At 36.8% G+C, this 16,814-nt stretch overlaps 1 protein-coding gene across 9 annotated transcripts in view; it reads right to left on the reverse strand.

Annotated features, from left to right (window-relative positions):
* The window catches only part of LOC126855359 (uncharacterized), a 119,303-nt gene that overhangs the window by 3,804 nt on the left and 98,685 nt on the right, over positions 1-16,814 (reverse strand). For 6 of the 9 annotated variants that reach the window (XR_007688226.1, XM_050602944.1, XM_050602943.1 and 3 more), the window contains 16 exons: positions 16,336-16,606; positions 15,042-15,199; positions 12,636-12,766; positions 7,548-7,751; positions 6,633-6,725; positions 5,954-6,196; positions 4,514-4,594; positions 3,965-4,114; positions 3,528-3,548; positions 3,108-3,375; positions 2,462-2,848; positions 2,088-2,249; positions 1,816-2,006; positions 1,397-1,630; positions 686-1,195; positions 324-506 (listed from right to left, as the gene is read on the reverse strand). Coding sequence is in view for 8 of the 9 variants with exons in the window: in XM_050602944.1 (XP_050458901.1) it covers positions 324-506; positions 686-1,195; positions 1,397-1,630; positions 1,816-2,006; positions 2,088-2,249; positions 2,462-2,848; positions 3,108-3,375; positions 3,528-3,548; positions 3,965-4,114; positions 4,514-4,594; positions 5,954-6,196; positions 6,633-6,725; positions 7,548-7,751; positions 12,636-12,766; positions 15,042-15,199; positions 16,336-16,606 (3,287 nt within the window). In the remaining variant the exon portion in view is untranslated. The remainder of the gene's footprint in view (positions 1-323; positions 507-685; positions 1,196-1,396; positions 1,631-1,815; positions 2,007-2,087; positions 2,250-2,461; positions 2,849-3,107; positions 3,376-3,527; positions 3,549-3,964; positions 4,115-4,513; positions 4,595-5,953; positions 6,197-6,632; positions 6,726-7,547; positions 7,752-12,635; positions 12,767-15,041; positions 15,200-16,335; positions 16,607-16,814) is intronic. The other 3 variants (XM_050602945.1, XM_050602941.1, XM_050602939.1) reach the window with 3 other exon arrangements.

Genomic DNA, 16,814 nt, shown 5'->3' on the forward strand with positions numbered 1-16,814 from the left:
AACAATATGTATATATATATATATATATGTTTGAAAAATTAAATTTATTTAATTTAAACCTGCCAAACAAAGATTGTAAATTTCTATCAATATCTTTTTAATTTTTCTAATTGTTATATTAAAAACAAAATGTGATTCAAATAATTTTTACTTTTATTTAATATATACATATTGGATTTTGAAAGAAATTAGCAAGTTTACAAATAAATATTAGAAATTTCCAAGAATAATTTTTTGGACTTTTGATTGTTATGTTAAAAACAAAGTTTGATTACAATAATTTTTTTTATATATGCTCAGTTTAAAAATATTAATGTTTATACCTGTTCGGGAATATATCGCTCGGGGATAATAATTTTATTGGGCGTGCCTAATAGCTGATCTATAGTACTCTCGTTATACTTTAATTCTTTGTGACTTAGCGTCGAACGCACCACATCAGGGGCGTTTATTCTGGGTCTGAGCGCTCTTTCCATATCCAAATCATCTCTAGCTCTGCCCATGCCCTGAAAATTATCAGAGATTCTCGTTACAAGCAAATCCACAATTTTCAAAGCTGTTATTAGCATGATATGACGAAATGAATGAATCGAGAATCAATAACAGGTAGGTATAGCGAAATACAGGTAGACGAAGACAGGGAAATGAGAAAGAAAGAACAGAAATTAATTTAAACAAAAAGTACCATCTTTGAGAAAGTATCCTCTAAGTCAAGCACCGGTTTACTACTAGACACAGTATAATGCCGTCTCTTCTCCCGCGGTATTTGTCGTCTTCTCGGTCCTTCTACTTTCTTCTCGGTCATTTCTTTAATAATCTGTTTGGCAGCCTCGCTTTTGAAGACCGGCGACAATTGTGGTGATTCGAATTGTTTTGCATTCGTCGCCGTTGCGACAGCGACCAGTCGCGCGTCGTGCATGCCAATATTAGTCGGCGATGTTAATTCGGAGCTCACAGTATCCACAGGAGTCATGGTTTTATCGTATTGCCTATACGATGATCCGAACGGATGGTTGTGATAATGAGGCTGCGTGGTGACCATCGCTGTTTGCGGCGGATAATTTTGATTCTGGCTCGGACTATATGACGATGCGGTGGAATAATTGGGCGAACTCATCGGAATATAAGAACTGGACGTAGGGCTATCCGTGTACGGTGACAAAGTGCTATCTGAACTGCCGTCGTGATTTTCAAACTGCGATTGAACGTCAAAAAAAAAAAAAATATAAAATACTAAACAAAGATTAACAAAAATGAATGGACAGCGGCGAGATAAATTAAAATCATATCCGTAAAAACAAATAATATTAAGTGTAGGGAACCAAATTTAGCTTTACAGGATGAGTTGGAACTCTATTGCGTCAAACGTTTTCTGACATTGCTATCTGGGACTTACCCTAATTTTATGTCGTCGCGCCATCATGCTCTTCAGAGCATGCATGCTATCGCTGCGTGGTGGAGGTACTACTGGTCCGTAATGTATCCCAGAGTGCTGTTTTTGCCCGCCGAAACCACGCGGTAGAGACATGCTTCTTTGGAACTGAACATCATCTAGCTCAGATAGTTGAACCGTACTTTGCGCGTGAATGATCGATGGTGATTCCTCTACTACTTTACCCAGTTGAGCTTTCTAAATGTTAAAAGATTTATGTTAGCACATACATAGCAAATGAAAAATTGATGTTTTTTTGTATTTTTGTTAAATTGCTTTATTTATTTTAATTCGTAATTTTGCATAAATACAGATAAAGTAAGACATATTTTAGACAAATTATATAAAAAAGGAAAATATTTTTGTCTATATTAGCGACTTACTTCGAATTTTTGGGAACCTCCCAAGTCATCGTCGCATAATCTCTTTGCGCCGCCCGGTGCTTGAAGGCCGTTTGTCAAAGGAATACCAATATTGCCGGTTCTATCGCCGCGATCCCTTTGTCGTCTTTCCGACTCGCGTTTTACTATACGCACTGTCTTGATTTCTTGTTTCTCGCGATTGTGCATTAATCCTGCGAATCAGAAATAATAAAATTTTCGATTCACAAAAAAATTAAAATAAAGTTTCGTCTGTGATAAAACAGATGGCTTACCAGCAAATTTATTGTCCTCATTTTGTTTATAATTGTCATTCGATAATAATGTCTCCTCGTTCAAAGGCGGTGGCGGCGGTGGTGGCGGCGGAATATATTCCGGAGCGGAATTCGTGCCATTCAACATTCCATTGTGCTTGCTCGTATCGGCAACATAATCACCTTATGTTAAAAACAATAGATTAATAAGTAAATATGTCATACGTTATAAAAAAATTATCTTGTAACTCTAATCATTTCTTATGCTATTTATAATTTATAAGCATGTATATATTGTAACGCATATAATTTTAATTTTGGCGTAACTAAGGCATTATTTTAATTTATATGATATTATACATTTATACATTACTCAATATACACTGAATATATACCTGTTATTCTAGAATCTGTATTAACATATAAAGGCGTCACTTGGATCGTGCTACCTTTTCCTTGCATTTGATCTTTCAATAATTGTTGCTTTAATTGATGTTGTTGAATCTGCTCGCGCAATTGCGGCGAAAGCGCCGATATGTGATTTTGAGAGGGTTGTGAGAAAGATTGTTGATTTTGTGGGCGATTTAACGGAGATAAATCCTTGTATTGCGTAGGAGAGCCGTATCGTTGATGAGAATTATCGTTTTGTTTATTCGGAGGTGAGATGGATAAAGATGGACTTGATGGCGAGTCCAAACCGTGGTCCAGGGTTATTCCGGAATCTAAGTCGGTTTCTAACCAAGAATTTTGCGTACGTTTTTTCGGATGATGTACCTGGGAAGCTGAAAGAAAATGTACAGTTTTAATCATATTATTAAATTAACAAAGCATTTTTAAGAAAATACATGTTCTGATATTAAAATTTAATAAGTGATAATAAATACAACAACTATTCTTTATATATATATATATATATATATATATATATATATATATATTAATGAAAATAATTTACGATTAATTCTAATTATATTTTATAACTATTAAATTTAAAAAATTCTAATGATTTTAACGCGAGTTACATTTTGCATTTAAACCCACCATGTAAAGGTTGCGGGCGAATTTGCTGCACTAAACTGTGAGATTTCTCTGTCAGTTGGCGAACTTGAATGCTCAGTTCCTTCCTTTGTCTCTGTAGATCGCCGACGAGTTGTTGCATTCGTCGTAATTCCGCTTCCAGAGGTGCGGTCGTGCTCGAAGTGTCTCTTGCCACATTACCGGCGTATCTTCTGGACGCTTGCACTTTTTGCCTCAATACCACTAAATCTTGCTCCAACCTCGCATTTTCGGCTACCGTCTCCTCGAGTTTCTGCAAACCATATAAAATTCGTTATCAAGGCTATCGGAATGAAAATGCGCAATGATAAACGATAGGCGATCGCGTTACATGATGAGAATGGCAAATAAACAGCGAACATCGAAACTGAAAATGAATATTGTATTGTAAATAATGTAAATTACCTGGAAGAATACCGGTTTTACCTGGAAACAATGAATTGAATATTTAATTGAAATAACGTAATTATGCGTTCTCTATATTCGTTATGTAAATACTATTATTTTCGCGATATTGCAAATTCATATTATAAAGTGTCAAAACTAGTAAAAAGCAAACTTAATAAAAACACATCAAAAAAATCGAGAAAAAGAGAAATATCACATAAATAATTCATTTTAATTAAATTTTTATTAATGAGATTAACTCTCCTTTTCTAAAATATAAAAAAAATTAGCAAAAAACATTGATGATGATAAAGTACGCTTTTCATAATATCGTATAAAAATAAAAAATGAGAAGCAGCAATTAACCGCATTATAAAATTTGACGCATAATTTGTAATTGAGAGAACAGAGAGAAACGCATAGGAGTTGTCAGATATGTTTTCAAAACTATCTACCTTCGAATTGTGAGCTAGCAACACCCGTACTCTGCTCAACTCGCGCTCCAACAAAAGTTGCTGTTTCCGGTATCGTTCGGCTTCGGCCAAATTACTTCTGCTACCTTGCAGTTTGTGCCGCAACCCGCCCAAAGCCTTTTCGAGTATTTCCTGCGATCATATTAAGTTAGTCATGCATCTAATACGATTTTTATATTTTGGTGGTAGGACAATTCATGTTATCTCGCAACTTATTATATCTAAACATATATGATTTGTTTCAATTTCAAGCGAATAATGACACATCGATTCTCCTAAATTGTAGATATTATAATAATATATATAATAATAGATAATATATATAATAATAGATTTTATGTTGAGAATATGAGAAGGAGAATATGATTGAAACTGATTTCGTTTTAAAATATTTGATATAGAATTGTCCTCAAGAATAAATTTTTTAAGAGGAAAGAAAAACTCAGAACACTTTTATATATCTATCAATTAGACGTAATAATTTCAAAACCTCGGAATAATCATTAATGTGATGTAGATGTTAATACCAACCTTGTCCTGTTGGAGACTGTGCAGTGTGCCAGATTCCTCTTGAAGCAATCGATCGAGTTTGTAAAGCTGCTGCACTTTAGCCTGCAACATAGAAAGGATACCGAATGAACTAGCGAAGTCTTCAAGTTTCGTTCAAGGGACAAGCTAGGTGTAGCGTTTCAACCGGATCTTGGGAAAAGAAAGATCCACCATCGTTAATCCTAGAACAATGTAAACTTCTGTCTTCTTGGTATATGTATTCTTGCCCATGAATGAGGCTCTTTCGTATGAGATATATTCTCTTCCTCTTAAGCTTTCCACTAAAAAAGGCTGATATTTCAATAATCTTAATTCGTATAATTTCAATTATATTCAGCAGCGGTAAAGTAAAGTATAATTTTAATTGATTAAAATAGCACATTTTCTTGCATTTTCTTTTTTTATTATTTATATCTCTTCAAAATTAATTCATTATATTAATGATTTTAAAAAAAATATATAAAAATTTTTAGATATTGTTTTCTTGAATAAATATATCTAAAAATATTTTATAGAAAATCTTTTTAATATAATTTCCGTTATGAAATTTATCTTTGAAGAAACATAAAATAATTATTAAGAAGAAAATACAGAAATCATAATATAATAAAATTATGTAGTAAATTTATTGCATAAAAGTATATTAATGTTTTTTTATTTTAAAAACTTTAATTAAATTGTTTAAAATATTTGTTCAAGTTTAATACATCATGTGCAGATATCGAAAATTTTCGGCTCCGGCGATAATAAAAGAAAACGAGATGTAAGATACTAAGTGGACACTGTCCGTAGAGACTCGAGACGCCTAGAAAATATATCCCATGGTAAAGGGAGCTCTTCGTAGAATTTACGAGAAGTCGTAAGTGTCATCCGAGTTCTGTCTCTTATGTGGTCTGGGTCGTTTCTTAATTATTGCACGTACGCTTTTCTTCCAATCGACTTTTTACAATCTGCCTATCATGGATACGTTTAGTGTTTATAGCACAAGGGAGATCAGGAATTGCTTTCATTGAAGACGTGATGCGCTTTATGATAAGTGCGTTTTTTAGCACAGAGTATTACAAGAATGACAAGAATGCAACAGAAAAAAATACAAAATAGAAAGTGAAATAAACGAATGAAATATTGGACGGTTATGTATTCTAGATGTCAAATATATTTCATAAATAATTTAAAACGTCTAAAGTTTAAAAAGTAGAACATGTTAATTAGAATTATTTAGATTTCGATTATATAATAAAATCACATATTTTCAACTACTACAAGTTTAAAGAAAATATTTCTAATACTGCAGAAATAAAAATTGTTTAACTCCAAATAAAGCAACCAATTTTTTCGTCAGCATAGATTTGCATAAATTAAAAATTAAATCAAGGCATTTGAGTAACATTTAAATTAAATCATAAGTTAATTAAATCATACCTGTAACTGTCCATGATCGGGACTTAATCTGTCCCAATCTCTGCGCTCTTCGGCCAACAATCGTTGCTCTTGCACTCTCTGATTAAACTCCAGACGGTCGCGATGATCCCTCGTATTTTCATGCATGAGATCGTGGCGAGAACCGGAAACATTGCTGGTCCCGTTGGCAGTGTTACGATTATACAGGGAGCCCAATTTCACCATATTATCCACGAGATTCACGAGAGGCTTGCTCTTCTCATACTAGTTTAAAAAAGCAAAGCATTATTAATGCATTTTTTATGTATTAATAAATATTTATTAAATATGTTTTAATATATTAATGCTTAGACAAATAGTATTAATTATATTTGAAATCGAATTAACAAATAAAGTAATGAATAATTGATAATATTTTTATTCTGTATTGTCAAATATCGTAAATGTATGTAAAAAATCCAATCTGAAGCGTTAGAATCGAGATACAACGATGATTTAATGATTTAAATTATATTTTTAAAAATTCTTGACTCTTTAACAAAATTAACTTTTTCGAGTTTGTGAAAAACAAGTTTGATTTTTGACATCGTTTTTTCTCTAACTTACTGAGCCCTTTATTCCGCATCTATATCATAAATAATTCTAACTAGATTTCTGCAGAAATATGAAATACGTATTTTATGCGATAAACATGCCTCACCTGCTTCTCGAGATCCATTAGGTGTCTCTTGAGTTCCTCGAGTTTTTGAAGATTCTCCAGTCGCCTCGGTGTGTCGAGTTCAGCCAGTCTAGCCTGCGAATGCAAACAAAATAAACGTTTACCGCACTACATTAAAAGCTTCTTCGTTCCTCGCGTGCCAACTAACGTATATGTTTTCGCTAAGCGACTCGTCGCTCCATGACATTTATTGCAAGCCAAATAATAATGCAACAGATACATAGTTGCGTAGAAAGGCGACCTCAAGTTCGACTCGACTTTCTCCTCGAATCTCGCATGTTACGGGATTGCAGCGTATATTTATTTACGTTCCATATCTCGTACTAACAATAAATGTAGTAGTCTGATACTACAATATTAAATTTGTATTCTCTTTATATAACTTATTCATATAAAATTTATAATTTCTCAATTTAAATATAAAAACAAGTATATCACGCTTTTTTTTTTTAAATTAATCAGACTTTACAAATCGCAAGAGAGAAATCCGTAAAGTGTGTAATCAAATACGATTAATTCCTTAAACCCCGTTAGTCGCGCGCGAGTATTATATTGCGTTACGTCGACGACAAGAGAAACGACGTCGATCGCTCATACTGTTTCATCGTCACGTAAATTCGTAATCTGCATCGATCTAATTCAAACACATCCTGAAAGATCTCGTCAAACTGCACGGTCGTCCATCACAAAAGCTAATCATCACTTTCTCTAACGTTAAAGCGGTCGTTTAAATGCCAGCGTTCCTCGAGCTCGAGGAACCGACGTATCCTCATTGTCCTCAGACGGGCCAAACACGAACCTACGATTCACCATCCTGTCATCGTCATCGTCTGGATGGATAATCTAATTACTGTGAAAATGTCGTGCGAGATCGCGCGTATAAAATTCTCTTCGGACCTGCGCCTCGATCTCCATATGACACGTCTCCATCGCCTTGAGGACCGTCGCGTTCTGACGTCGCAACTGGATTAGCAGCAGCACCAGTTCCTCGTGGGTCCTGCCGAGAAGCTCGCCGGCAGAGACTCGCACCAACCCGGACGCGCCAGTCTGTGTCACCTGCCTGCCGCCGACGTCCACTCTCAGGGAACTGTTGACGTTACTCTGTCGAGGCATGCAATTGTCTGTTAGCCACACGCACAAACAATCACGCAGGTAATCGAGCTGTGACATATTGGAATTGTATTATATTGATGCCGTGATTGGGAATTTCTCGAGGAATTTCGCCAGACGCGAAAATATACGCGTTAATTAATTATCGAAAGAAAAGAAAACTCTAAAAAGAGACGATTGACAGATTACTCTGATCGCGATTATTATTCACGAAATATACTAGCATGCAGATTTGATTGGCATGGGGGAGGAGAAAATATTATTAATGGCGCAAGTTAATATGTATAACGCCACAACAGCTGCATCAACACAAACTCACGGCAATAAGATATTATATAGCTCGCTAGTGTTGTAAATTATTTGATTCGGTGAGATCTTTCAGAATATGCACAATATCTTTCGTTTTACCATGGATGTATTTTTTAAACTTAAGCAATATTGTTACGATAATTTATAATGCAATACCTACTAAATCCTATTGCTCGAGAATGGAGTACAGAGAGGAATTAAATTACGAGCGCACGAGATATACAGATATTCGACCGCGCGTGCGTCCGATTTCGCGAGCTGAAACTGATATAAACTATGGAAACTAGCTTTTGCGTGGAACAAAAATTCTGCATAAATGCGGAAAATAGAGAATTCGCGGTGAGCCGCATCAGCTCAAATTAGGTAATGTATTGAAATTTCTGCTGGTGGTTTTATGCCAATTCTGCCTATGCGAGAGACTGTACACTATACAAAATTTTAAACTGTAAAAAATTTCTCAGTGACAGCGCAGGGCGAAGATTACCGTTTAATCGTCTGTTTAAATTTTGCATTCATCGTATTTCAAAACCGCTACGTTTTAATGGCTCTTACGGTTGGATTTGTGGCTTGAGAGATGAAGCGAGGGGAATGTACTCAATCTTCTGTAATATGGCTGAAAGCCATGAAAACCATGATGGGATATAAAATAAAACATATATAAACTATATATAAACATTATCGAAATAATAATTAACGTCAAAATAACTTGTTTATCATTTGAGTATTATATAAGTATTATAGAATAATGAATAAATAAAATTAATAATAAGTAACATATGCGCTGTTAATTTACAAATAACTATATTGCTCATTCGTTCGAATATTCACCAGTATTTAAACAATGTTATTCATATCCCGACATTATTTCGCTAGTCATTTATAAAAGACCCGAAGATATTCAGATCGCGCGAGAGAATATCTCGTACAAAAATATTTTTCTTTTTTTTTTCGGTTTAAAATGTCATTTAACATGGAAATGTCATAATGCGCAAAAATCTAAATTAAAAGATAATTATTTTTACGATAATTCTTCCTCTTATATTTTTGGTTCAAAAATAAGATTCGGACGACTGTAGATACGTTTGATTTTGAAACTTCGAGTCAAATTGATCAAACTGATTATATTTCTCGTGTGCCAATTCCTTTGCGTATGATTCTTAAAGGTCTTGGAAAATTGGGGCGTGCGTGGCGCGTAATTTTCTATTACTTTCCAATTTTCTAATAATACGAGACTCTCTTAGCGGAGGACGAGAGGAAGTAAAAATTCTCATCGACATACCAATACAGACGAGCGCGAACAGATACAGGTCACGCCGAGGCTCGCTGCACGTAACATTGCGGCGAAGGAAACGGCAAATTTCATTCGGTGAATGGTGCACGAATGAAATCCGAAGCAATCGAAGCATCGATCGATAGTTTTCTTCGCACAAACGAAAATACGCTTTCCTTACTTTAACGAACAGATTCCACAGAGTAACTCGCCCGTTTTTCGCATTCCTATTGGAATCTCCGTCAATCTTTGCTATCTTCGAGGTCGTATAATCTTGATCTGTATTCGCAAGATTCCTGCGAGGTCGGAAGCATTCTCTTGCGAGAAACGATCGCTCAGCGAATCCGGTATTTCTTTTCACCTCGCACTAAAATACATCAACGACAATCGCATCACGAGAAGGAAAGGCACGCTTGCTTGAGAAGAACAATTTTTCGTTTAATAGGAAATATAGAGATTTGCAAAATTTTGCAAAAAGCCAGCGAATTTTTAATATATACGAATCAGGCGCATTCATTCATTTTATATTAATACCAATAGATTTTGATTTTTCATATTTTTAAAAATATTAGAATGTATCAAGTCATAAATATAACTTTGTGGATATCTCCCTTTATGATGTCGACACAAAAGAATTTGTTTCACATCAAAAATATTCACACAAGAAATCAAGAAATCAAGAAAATTTACAAGTTTAATAAAAAAATCTATATATAATATTTTTAATATTTTTAATTCTTCAATTTCAAGTAAATATATCGAACAGCTATTTAATCGCATCTCTCCCACGCAAGCAAGCGCCTGTCGCGTCTCGAATCTTCCATTCCATTTCATTTAATGTTTTACCTGAACTAATGGAAACTCCCGTCGTCTCTCTCACAGAATAGCCAGAAGAGCGAAAGGGTAGAGGGGATGCTCCAGTTTGTGTGAAGAAAATGAAGAAATTTCCACCGCAAGCTTGCGTCTCGCATCAAAGCGACGAACGTGATGGTGCGGGTTGAGCGTCGCGGAGAAGCGCGAGGAGGACTTGGACAGACTGGCGTCGTGCCCGGGTCCGATCGGCTTCGCCGAGCGACCGACCGACCGGTCGGCTGCATAGTGTGCGCATTGCCGCCTTGCCGGCTTCGTCCGATGCTTGACGTTTTGTACCTTTTGGCCCCCGAAGGGCCCCTCGACCAGACGCGGGTATGCTCGCCGACAAAAGTTCCGAGATGCTATTGCTGCTTCTTCTCTTCTTCCTCCCGCTTCTTTCCAGCTCGTTGTGACGCTTTTATTCGCGCGAGTCTTTCCCTCTATCGACGTTCTACGATCCGTCGAGACAACGGCTGATGAAATGATCGGATGACGAAATCACGAGATTTACGTGGTAATGGATATCATTCGTATATGTACATTCTGCGGAAATGTTACGCGGTTGATGGGTCCGTAAGATGCAGGGTGTCGGTTTACGCGGGAATGACTTGCGGTTCAAGATGGATTGTGGATAAGAAGACGTTTCGCGACAAATATTTTTAAGAGTAATACGACCGTCAGAATGCGGTATGGTCGATGAAGATTAAGATTTGCGCAAATAAATTGAATGTTCAAGATTGTTTCATTTACATCCATTGTGTATGAAGAGAGATCCATTGTGTATGAAGCTTAAGGTTTGCAGCTTCTTGGCACGGTGCCCTTGCTGACCGGTGCTGACCGTATGCAGGATCGACCCTGGACCCTGTGTTTCTCGATTCTCTTTTTCTCCATCGTCTCTCCATCGTTGTCTGCGTTTCTTCTTTCTCTTTCTCTCTCGTTCACTCCTTCTTCATCCTGGTCCTCTTGCCGCCCTTCACCGCGGTCCATTGTATGTAATGGCGCCAGGACGACGACACTTGGAACGCTACTTTCTTGCTTGCTCGTATACTGCGCGTTCGAAATAAATTCTCCTTAACTCGTGTTAAGAAAATCAGTTTCCGTCCAAATTTTCGTTTACGAGATGAAAAATCTGATTCTTTATCGCGGTTAGACTTGACCGCGATAAAGAGTATCTGCGATGAAATCGTCTCTAAAGAATGCTGTCTAACAGGATTGTTTGTAGCGCAAACTCTTCGAGCCGCGCTTAGAATTTTACGATCGTCCGACGCTATACGTGTTGCATACTGAAGAAGCGACTGAGAAGTCAAAGGTACACATGTAAAGTATCAATCGCATAGCTCGATTAGATTCACCGCTATTTAGATGCGATCGCGAGAATACATGAAGAGGTCCTCATTAAAATTTTGCTCGGCTTCCAAATCGTATTTACGCTTTATCAATCTCACAATTATATATATATAATCTATGCTCATATAATAATAAAATAATAATCATATATTCACGCTCGAATATACTGCATAGCTTAATATGGTTTTATCCATAAATTATGAGATACTCATCGGCCATAGTTTTCCGCTTTGGAAAGTCAAAGCATTTGAATGGAAATTTGTTTCGCATTTATTGTGCGCGATCCGGTGTTATCAATATCATTCACGGTGAATTGTATGTATCTATGGCTCGTGTATATAATGTGCGAAAGTGTTACTGTCTCTCTTTTTCCCCTTTCCTCCGCCTCTCTCTCTCTCTCTCTCTCTCTCGAAGCAACATTTTAATTAATTGAGCTAATGGAATTTACATGCTGCGATGATGATATGCAGACTATATCGTGTCAATAAAACAGACAGGGTGTATGTTTGCGTGACAGAGACAAAAGAGACAATTATAGATAAAGCAGCAAAACGATCGATCGTGCAACAACCTGCGAAAGAATTCGCCATTCAATTCCACCAATTCAGGACACGCGCATTTTGGCATTGTATTATAATATAAATCAGGAAAATTCGCGAGCTCTTTGCATCGCGCAAACGATAAATTTTCGCGAAAACGCAATTGTAATGCGTATACGTAATGTATTTTCGAGAAACAAGAATGGGGAGGAGAAATGTAGCGCGAGAATGCTGTCCGCAGATTCGCAAAACCTGCTTGCGTGGATTTTCTTGCGGAATTGAACGCCGATGGGCGAATGCGCTATCGCCAAACAACAATACGACACTTTTACGAAACGCATTCTCCAGCTATATAAATTTGCCGTTTGCGGTGACCGATCACCGCGACGACGGCGCGGTTAATTCTCGCGCACGACGGTCGCACGATCGATGCCGCGAATATGGAATGCGCGAATCTCCTCTCTCCATCCATCATGCTTTCTGCCATGCCAATCGAATCGCAAATGGGCCTCGCGCCAAGGCGAATATAATAAATAAAGACAACTCATGTTCGCTCACCCTTTTATGCAGCAGTTCGCTGCAATCCGGACGCATCCGCTGCTGCTGGTTTTGTCTCTGCCCTGTCGTCGTCGTCGTTGTACCTCCTCGGTCCACCTCCCTGCCGATCGAGCTCATCATTTTTCTCTCGCCTGTGAGCAGAAAAAATGATAAAAGTTACGATCCTGCCCGAGATACGATGTTCTTTACGTCAGAGAAAGCTGCGCGCAGGAAACGCGGAACGCTGAGAGGAAGTCGCGTATTTCTGAGAGTGTCGTAATGAGCAAAAGGATATACGAGGCCGGAAATATCAGAATCGTTGATATAAGATTTCTTTCTCTGTGCTCGCGGGCTTGTACTCAAAAGAAAAAATTTTAATAACGAACGAGAAGACTTTCTCCTTAATCACGTTGATGATAGTCGTTTGTATTTGAGCTTTAAAGTGTTAGAATTGTTAGAATAATTTCCTTTCTCATTATATTCGTTATATATTCGGAATATCAGACAAATTACCAAGCGTTTTCAGTCACGAGTCTCGAAAATGAAAAATTAATTTTTTTTTTAATTAAAAAAAAATCTGTAATAATTAAAAATTTTCAATTAATATTTACTGAAATCTATGTTTGGAAAACAAGAGTTTGCATGTCAAAAAACATAAAAATTAATTTGCCATAATATTTTTTGATATCTTACAATTTCAAAGAATTATTAAGTTTTTGAAACAATTATTATACATTTTTTTTTTTAAATTCTGTTACTCGTGGTTAGACTAAACGATGATGGATCTGACCTAAATCATATGCCTGCAAAAGCGCATCCCGCAACTGCGATCATACGACGCGCATCGTAAAATAAAGAAGCACAGACTTTCGTTTAACGCAGAATATAGCGCAGCCATTGTATTTGTAGATACAATCGAATTGCACAGCATACCAAGAAAATTCTTGGTGAACTGTGGCATTTAGATTGCAAGCGAGAGACATTTTCTGCATTCTTCTTGAGGATAGCATTTGCCAAGAACTATCCGCTACATCTGTGTTCGCACACGATAAAGCTATTCTTACAATTTTCTCAATATTATGTCATAGCCATCAGTGCCGAAATATCACGACTGTCCGAATCTGATTTTTCCAAAAATTGATAGAAGAAAGAATTTAATTAAAATCATACAAGTAAAATTTATTTAAAATATCCATCGAGTGTTGTAGAAAAAGACATGCTGCAGAGAGAGAGTTACGACCCTTTTCCCTTCCATTGGGAAATTGCCACGTGATATTCACGTAATGATATTGCATAATCTCAATCCGTATGTTTTTCGAGGTAAATTTCCCGAAGCCTAATATCGATTACGCGTACCTTTACGTAGTGAGGCGGGGCATCGAAAGCACACGGGATTTCCATTATTCCGCGTTATGCATTAGACTATTAGACGGCGAACGGCATATGCGCTTTACCGAAACAATGCTGCACAAGGGATCCTCGGATAATTAACCCGGTCGCTCCCTAAAATTCTCGATCTAAATTTATATGCTTTTTAGGCAGTTCGACAATTTCGCAGATTCAGAGCAGATGCTAAATCACCGCTTAATCTCGCGGGTTATTAATCGTACATATCTGAAAGCGAGGCTCTGTTCATCACTCTTAAGTTTGTACGAACTGAATGTTCCAGACAAGTCGGATTAGTTCAACATTGAATATTCAGAGATTTAGTGTATTTGCCATTGTAATTCAACAGATATAGCAAAGTAAAATTAAGAAAAGTAAAATTAATTTTCATATTATTTTATAATTCAATTTTTTGAGTATTATTGAATAGAAATCTACTTTCGAAAATTTGTGAGACAGTTATTGCGATTATTGTAACATTTTTCCGATATATGCGTGCCATAAATTTATACTGTAAAATTAAAAGAATTATTATTTGAGAAATTGTGGAAAAGCTTGTAAAAAATACCTTGAAAAAATTGATTAATTAACGTTCCTAGAAAGCTATTAATTCTTCATAGCATGAGATACCTCGTATATTGAGTAATCATTTCGTAAACAATATATGTGTTATATGTTCCGGCATTGTCCAGCGTTATTAATTAATATTTATTAACGATATATTTTTATATGCTTTACACGAAAGGATAATGGACTATTCATTCGGAGATGACATTCGAATATAACGTCATAATTATTTTCCAACAAATTTACCGTCGCGAAAGTTATCCTAACTCGTATTACGACCAACAATATATTAATTGCGCCTTAACCATCTTCGAGTCCGTGAAAAGTTGAAGTTTTCCCTCATAAAGTCGGATTTCCCGGATCGACCAAGTTGCCACGGGCAATAAATACTTTTCACCGAGAGAGATTCTCTATAAAAACGGCGAAAATATCGGGCACAGTAAATTACGATTTACACAAGCAGAAAGAACTTACTTGGACTGTGCACGTATATTTCGCTGTCGCTAGGACTGGAGACACGATGATCGTTTAACGAAGCGACCCGCAAGTGTCCGACCGGGCTGATCAATCGCTGAGTGGAATGACCGCTCGGTGACGCTAACCTCAGGTCTCTCATCTCGTTCCCGGTAACCCTGAAATTTGACGAGCGGGTCAATGGATTCGTAGAATACCGCGTTTGAAACGCCCTAAAATGTCCTAGCGCGGAAAAAAATATGAGGATTAAGAGAAAGAGGATTAAATTTTTTTAATTGAGAAGAAACGTTCTGTGAGACAGTGGCTTCCAAATCATGGCCCTGCAAAGCTCAAACTTTTTCTATGAACCACCACTAACTCGGAACTATGGAGTACGTCAAATAGATACTGGCAATTCTTGAATTTATATTTTGCAATTTTTATTTAACACACGCTTATTTTCTAACGCATGGATCGTTATAACATTTCAAAAGTTTTGCAAACTAATTATAAAAAAATTACAATAATTGTGACAGAGTAAAATTATATTATCAAGGTGATGCGATTTTGTTGGGGTAATAATAAAGTTCGGCGAACCTTGAAAATAGTTTTCGTTTAATTATGATATCGTTATGTCCTTCGTACAAGTGGGTTTAATTAGTGCAATTGCGATATTACATAAGCTCGGCTACTTGGTTCTATCAGTTGTCAAGAACACGGAAATTTAATAGATATGCATTTCATACGACATTAACGACGCATTGTTGTTTGCGCTAACAATGATGAATAATTAAGCAGCGACCAGATGAACGCAAGGTAACGAGTTACGGTTAAATAAGACAGAGAGAGAGAGAGAGAGAGAGAGAGAGAGAGCTAATCGTTCTGTATTTGGATGAAAACACGCGCGATGGACTTTTGTAGTGATTAACTCATTTCTACATTCTACATTTCGACATAGCTGAACAATTTTATCACGGTTTGTGCCGCGAAAAAAGATAAATGAGAGGCTAAAATATCTTCAACGTGATGATTAGGCCTTTTGATACTAGTATCATTTTTTAGCTAAATTTTTTCAAATTCAATATCTATAAAGTATCGATACTTAACTGCTTGTTGCATAATATTTCTATCTATTCACCATCTCAAAGTAGCTAAACAGCCAAGAAACTCGCGAACCATAACTAGACAGACAGTCTAGTCCGCGTTCGCTAATAAGTTTCCCTATTATAGAGCTTGATAGGAGCGGTTTATTATGGAGTGTCCTGAAACTTCGTTGTACAAATACCGATGGAGAGGGAGAGTTGCGTCTACTTACATGCCGGGACCCTTGACGATGTCGCCATTACTGACGACCCTCAGCATTTGAGTGGTGGTCTCGCTATCCAGCTGCCTCATAGATGGTTGCTGCTGCGGAGTCGAGCGATGAAGCGGCTGCTGCCGATGTCCGCTACCGGCATTGCTTCTCGGTAACGGAAGTGTGGACACCGCCGTCGGCGGTTGAGTCAGCGTTCTTTGAGGCAGATGAGACGTACTGACGGCCCTAGGTGGAAGCGGATCTCTTCCTATCACAGATCCCGAGCCGGATGCTGCGAGGAAAAAAAATGTTCACGCTCGTGAAAATCGCATCTCGAATTCTCTGCATCTTCATCACTTTGAAGACACGGAGATATGTAAATTTATGAAATAATAACATAGGTGACGATTAGATTATTCGAAGCAATGCGTTTATTTTAATATTATCGCATGTGTGTATTTATTTTTATTTTCCGTAATTTCGTCTTAAAATTCATAAAT

The sequence above is a fragment of the Cataglyphis hispanica genome, chromosome 16 (genome assembly GCF_021464435.1).
Source record: "Cataglyphis hispanica isolate Lineage 1 chromosome 16, ULB_Chis1_1.0, whole genome shotgun sequence".
Lineage (NCBI taxonomy): Eukaryota > Metazoa > Arthropoda > Insecta > Hymenoptera > Formicidae > Cataglyphis > Cataglyphis hispanica.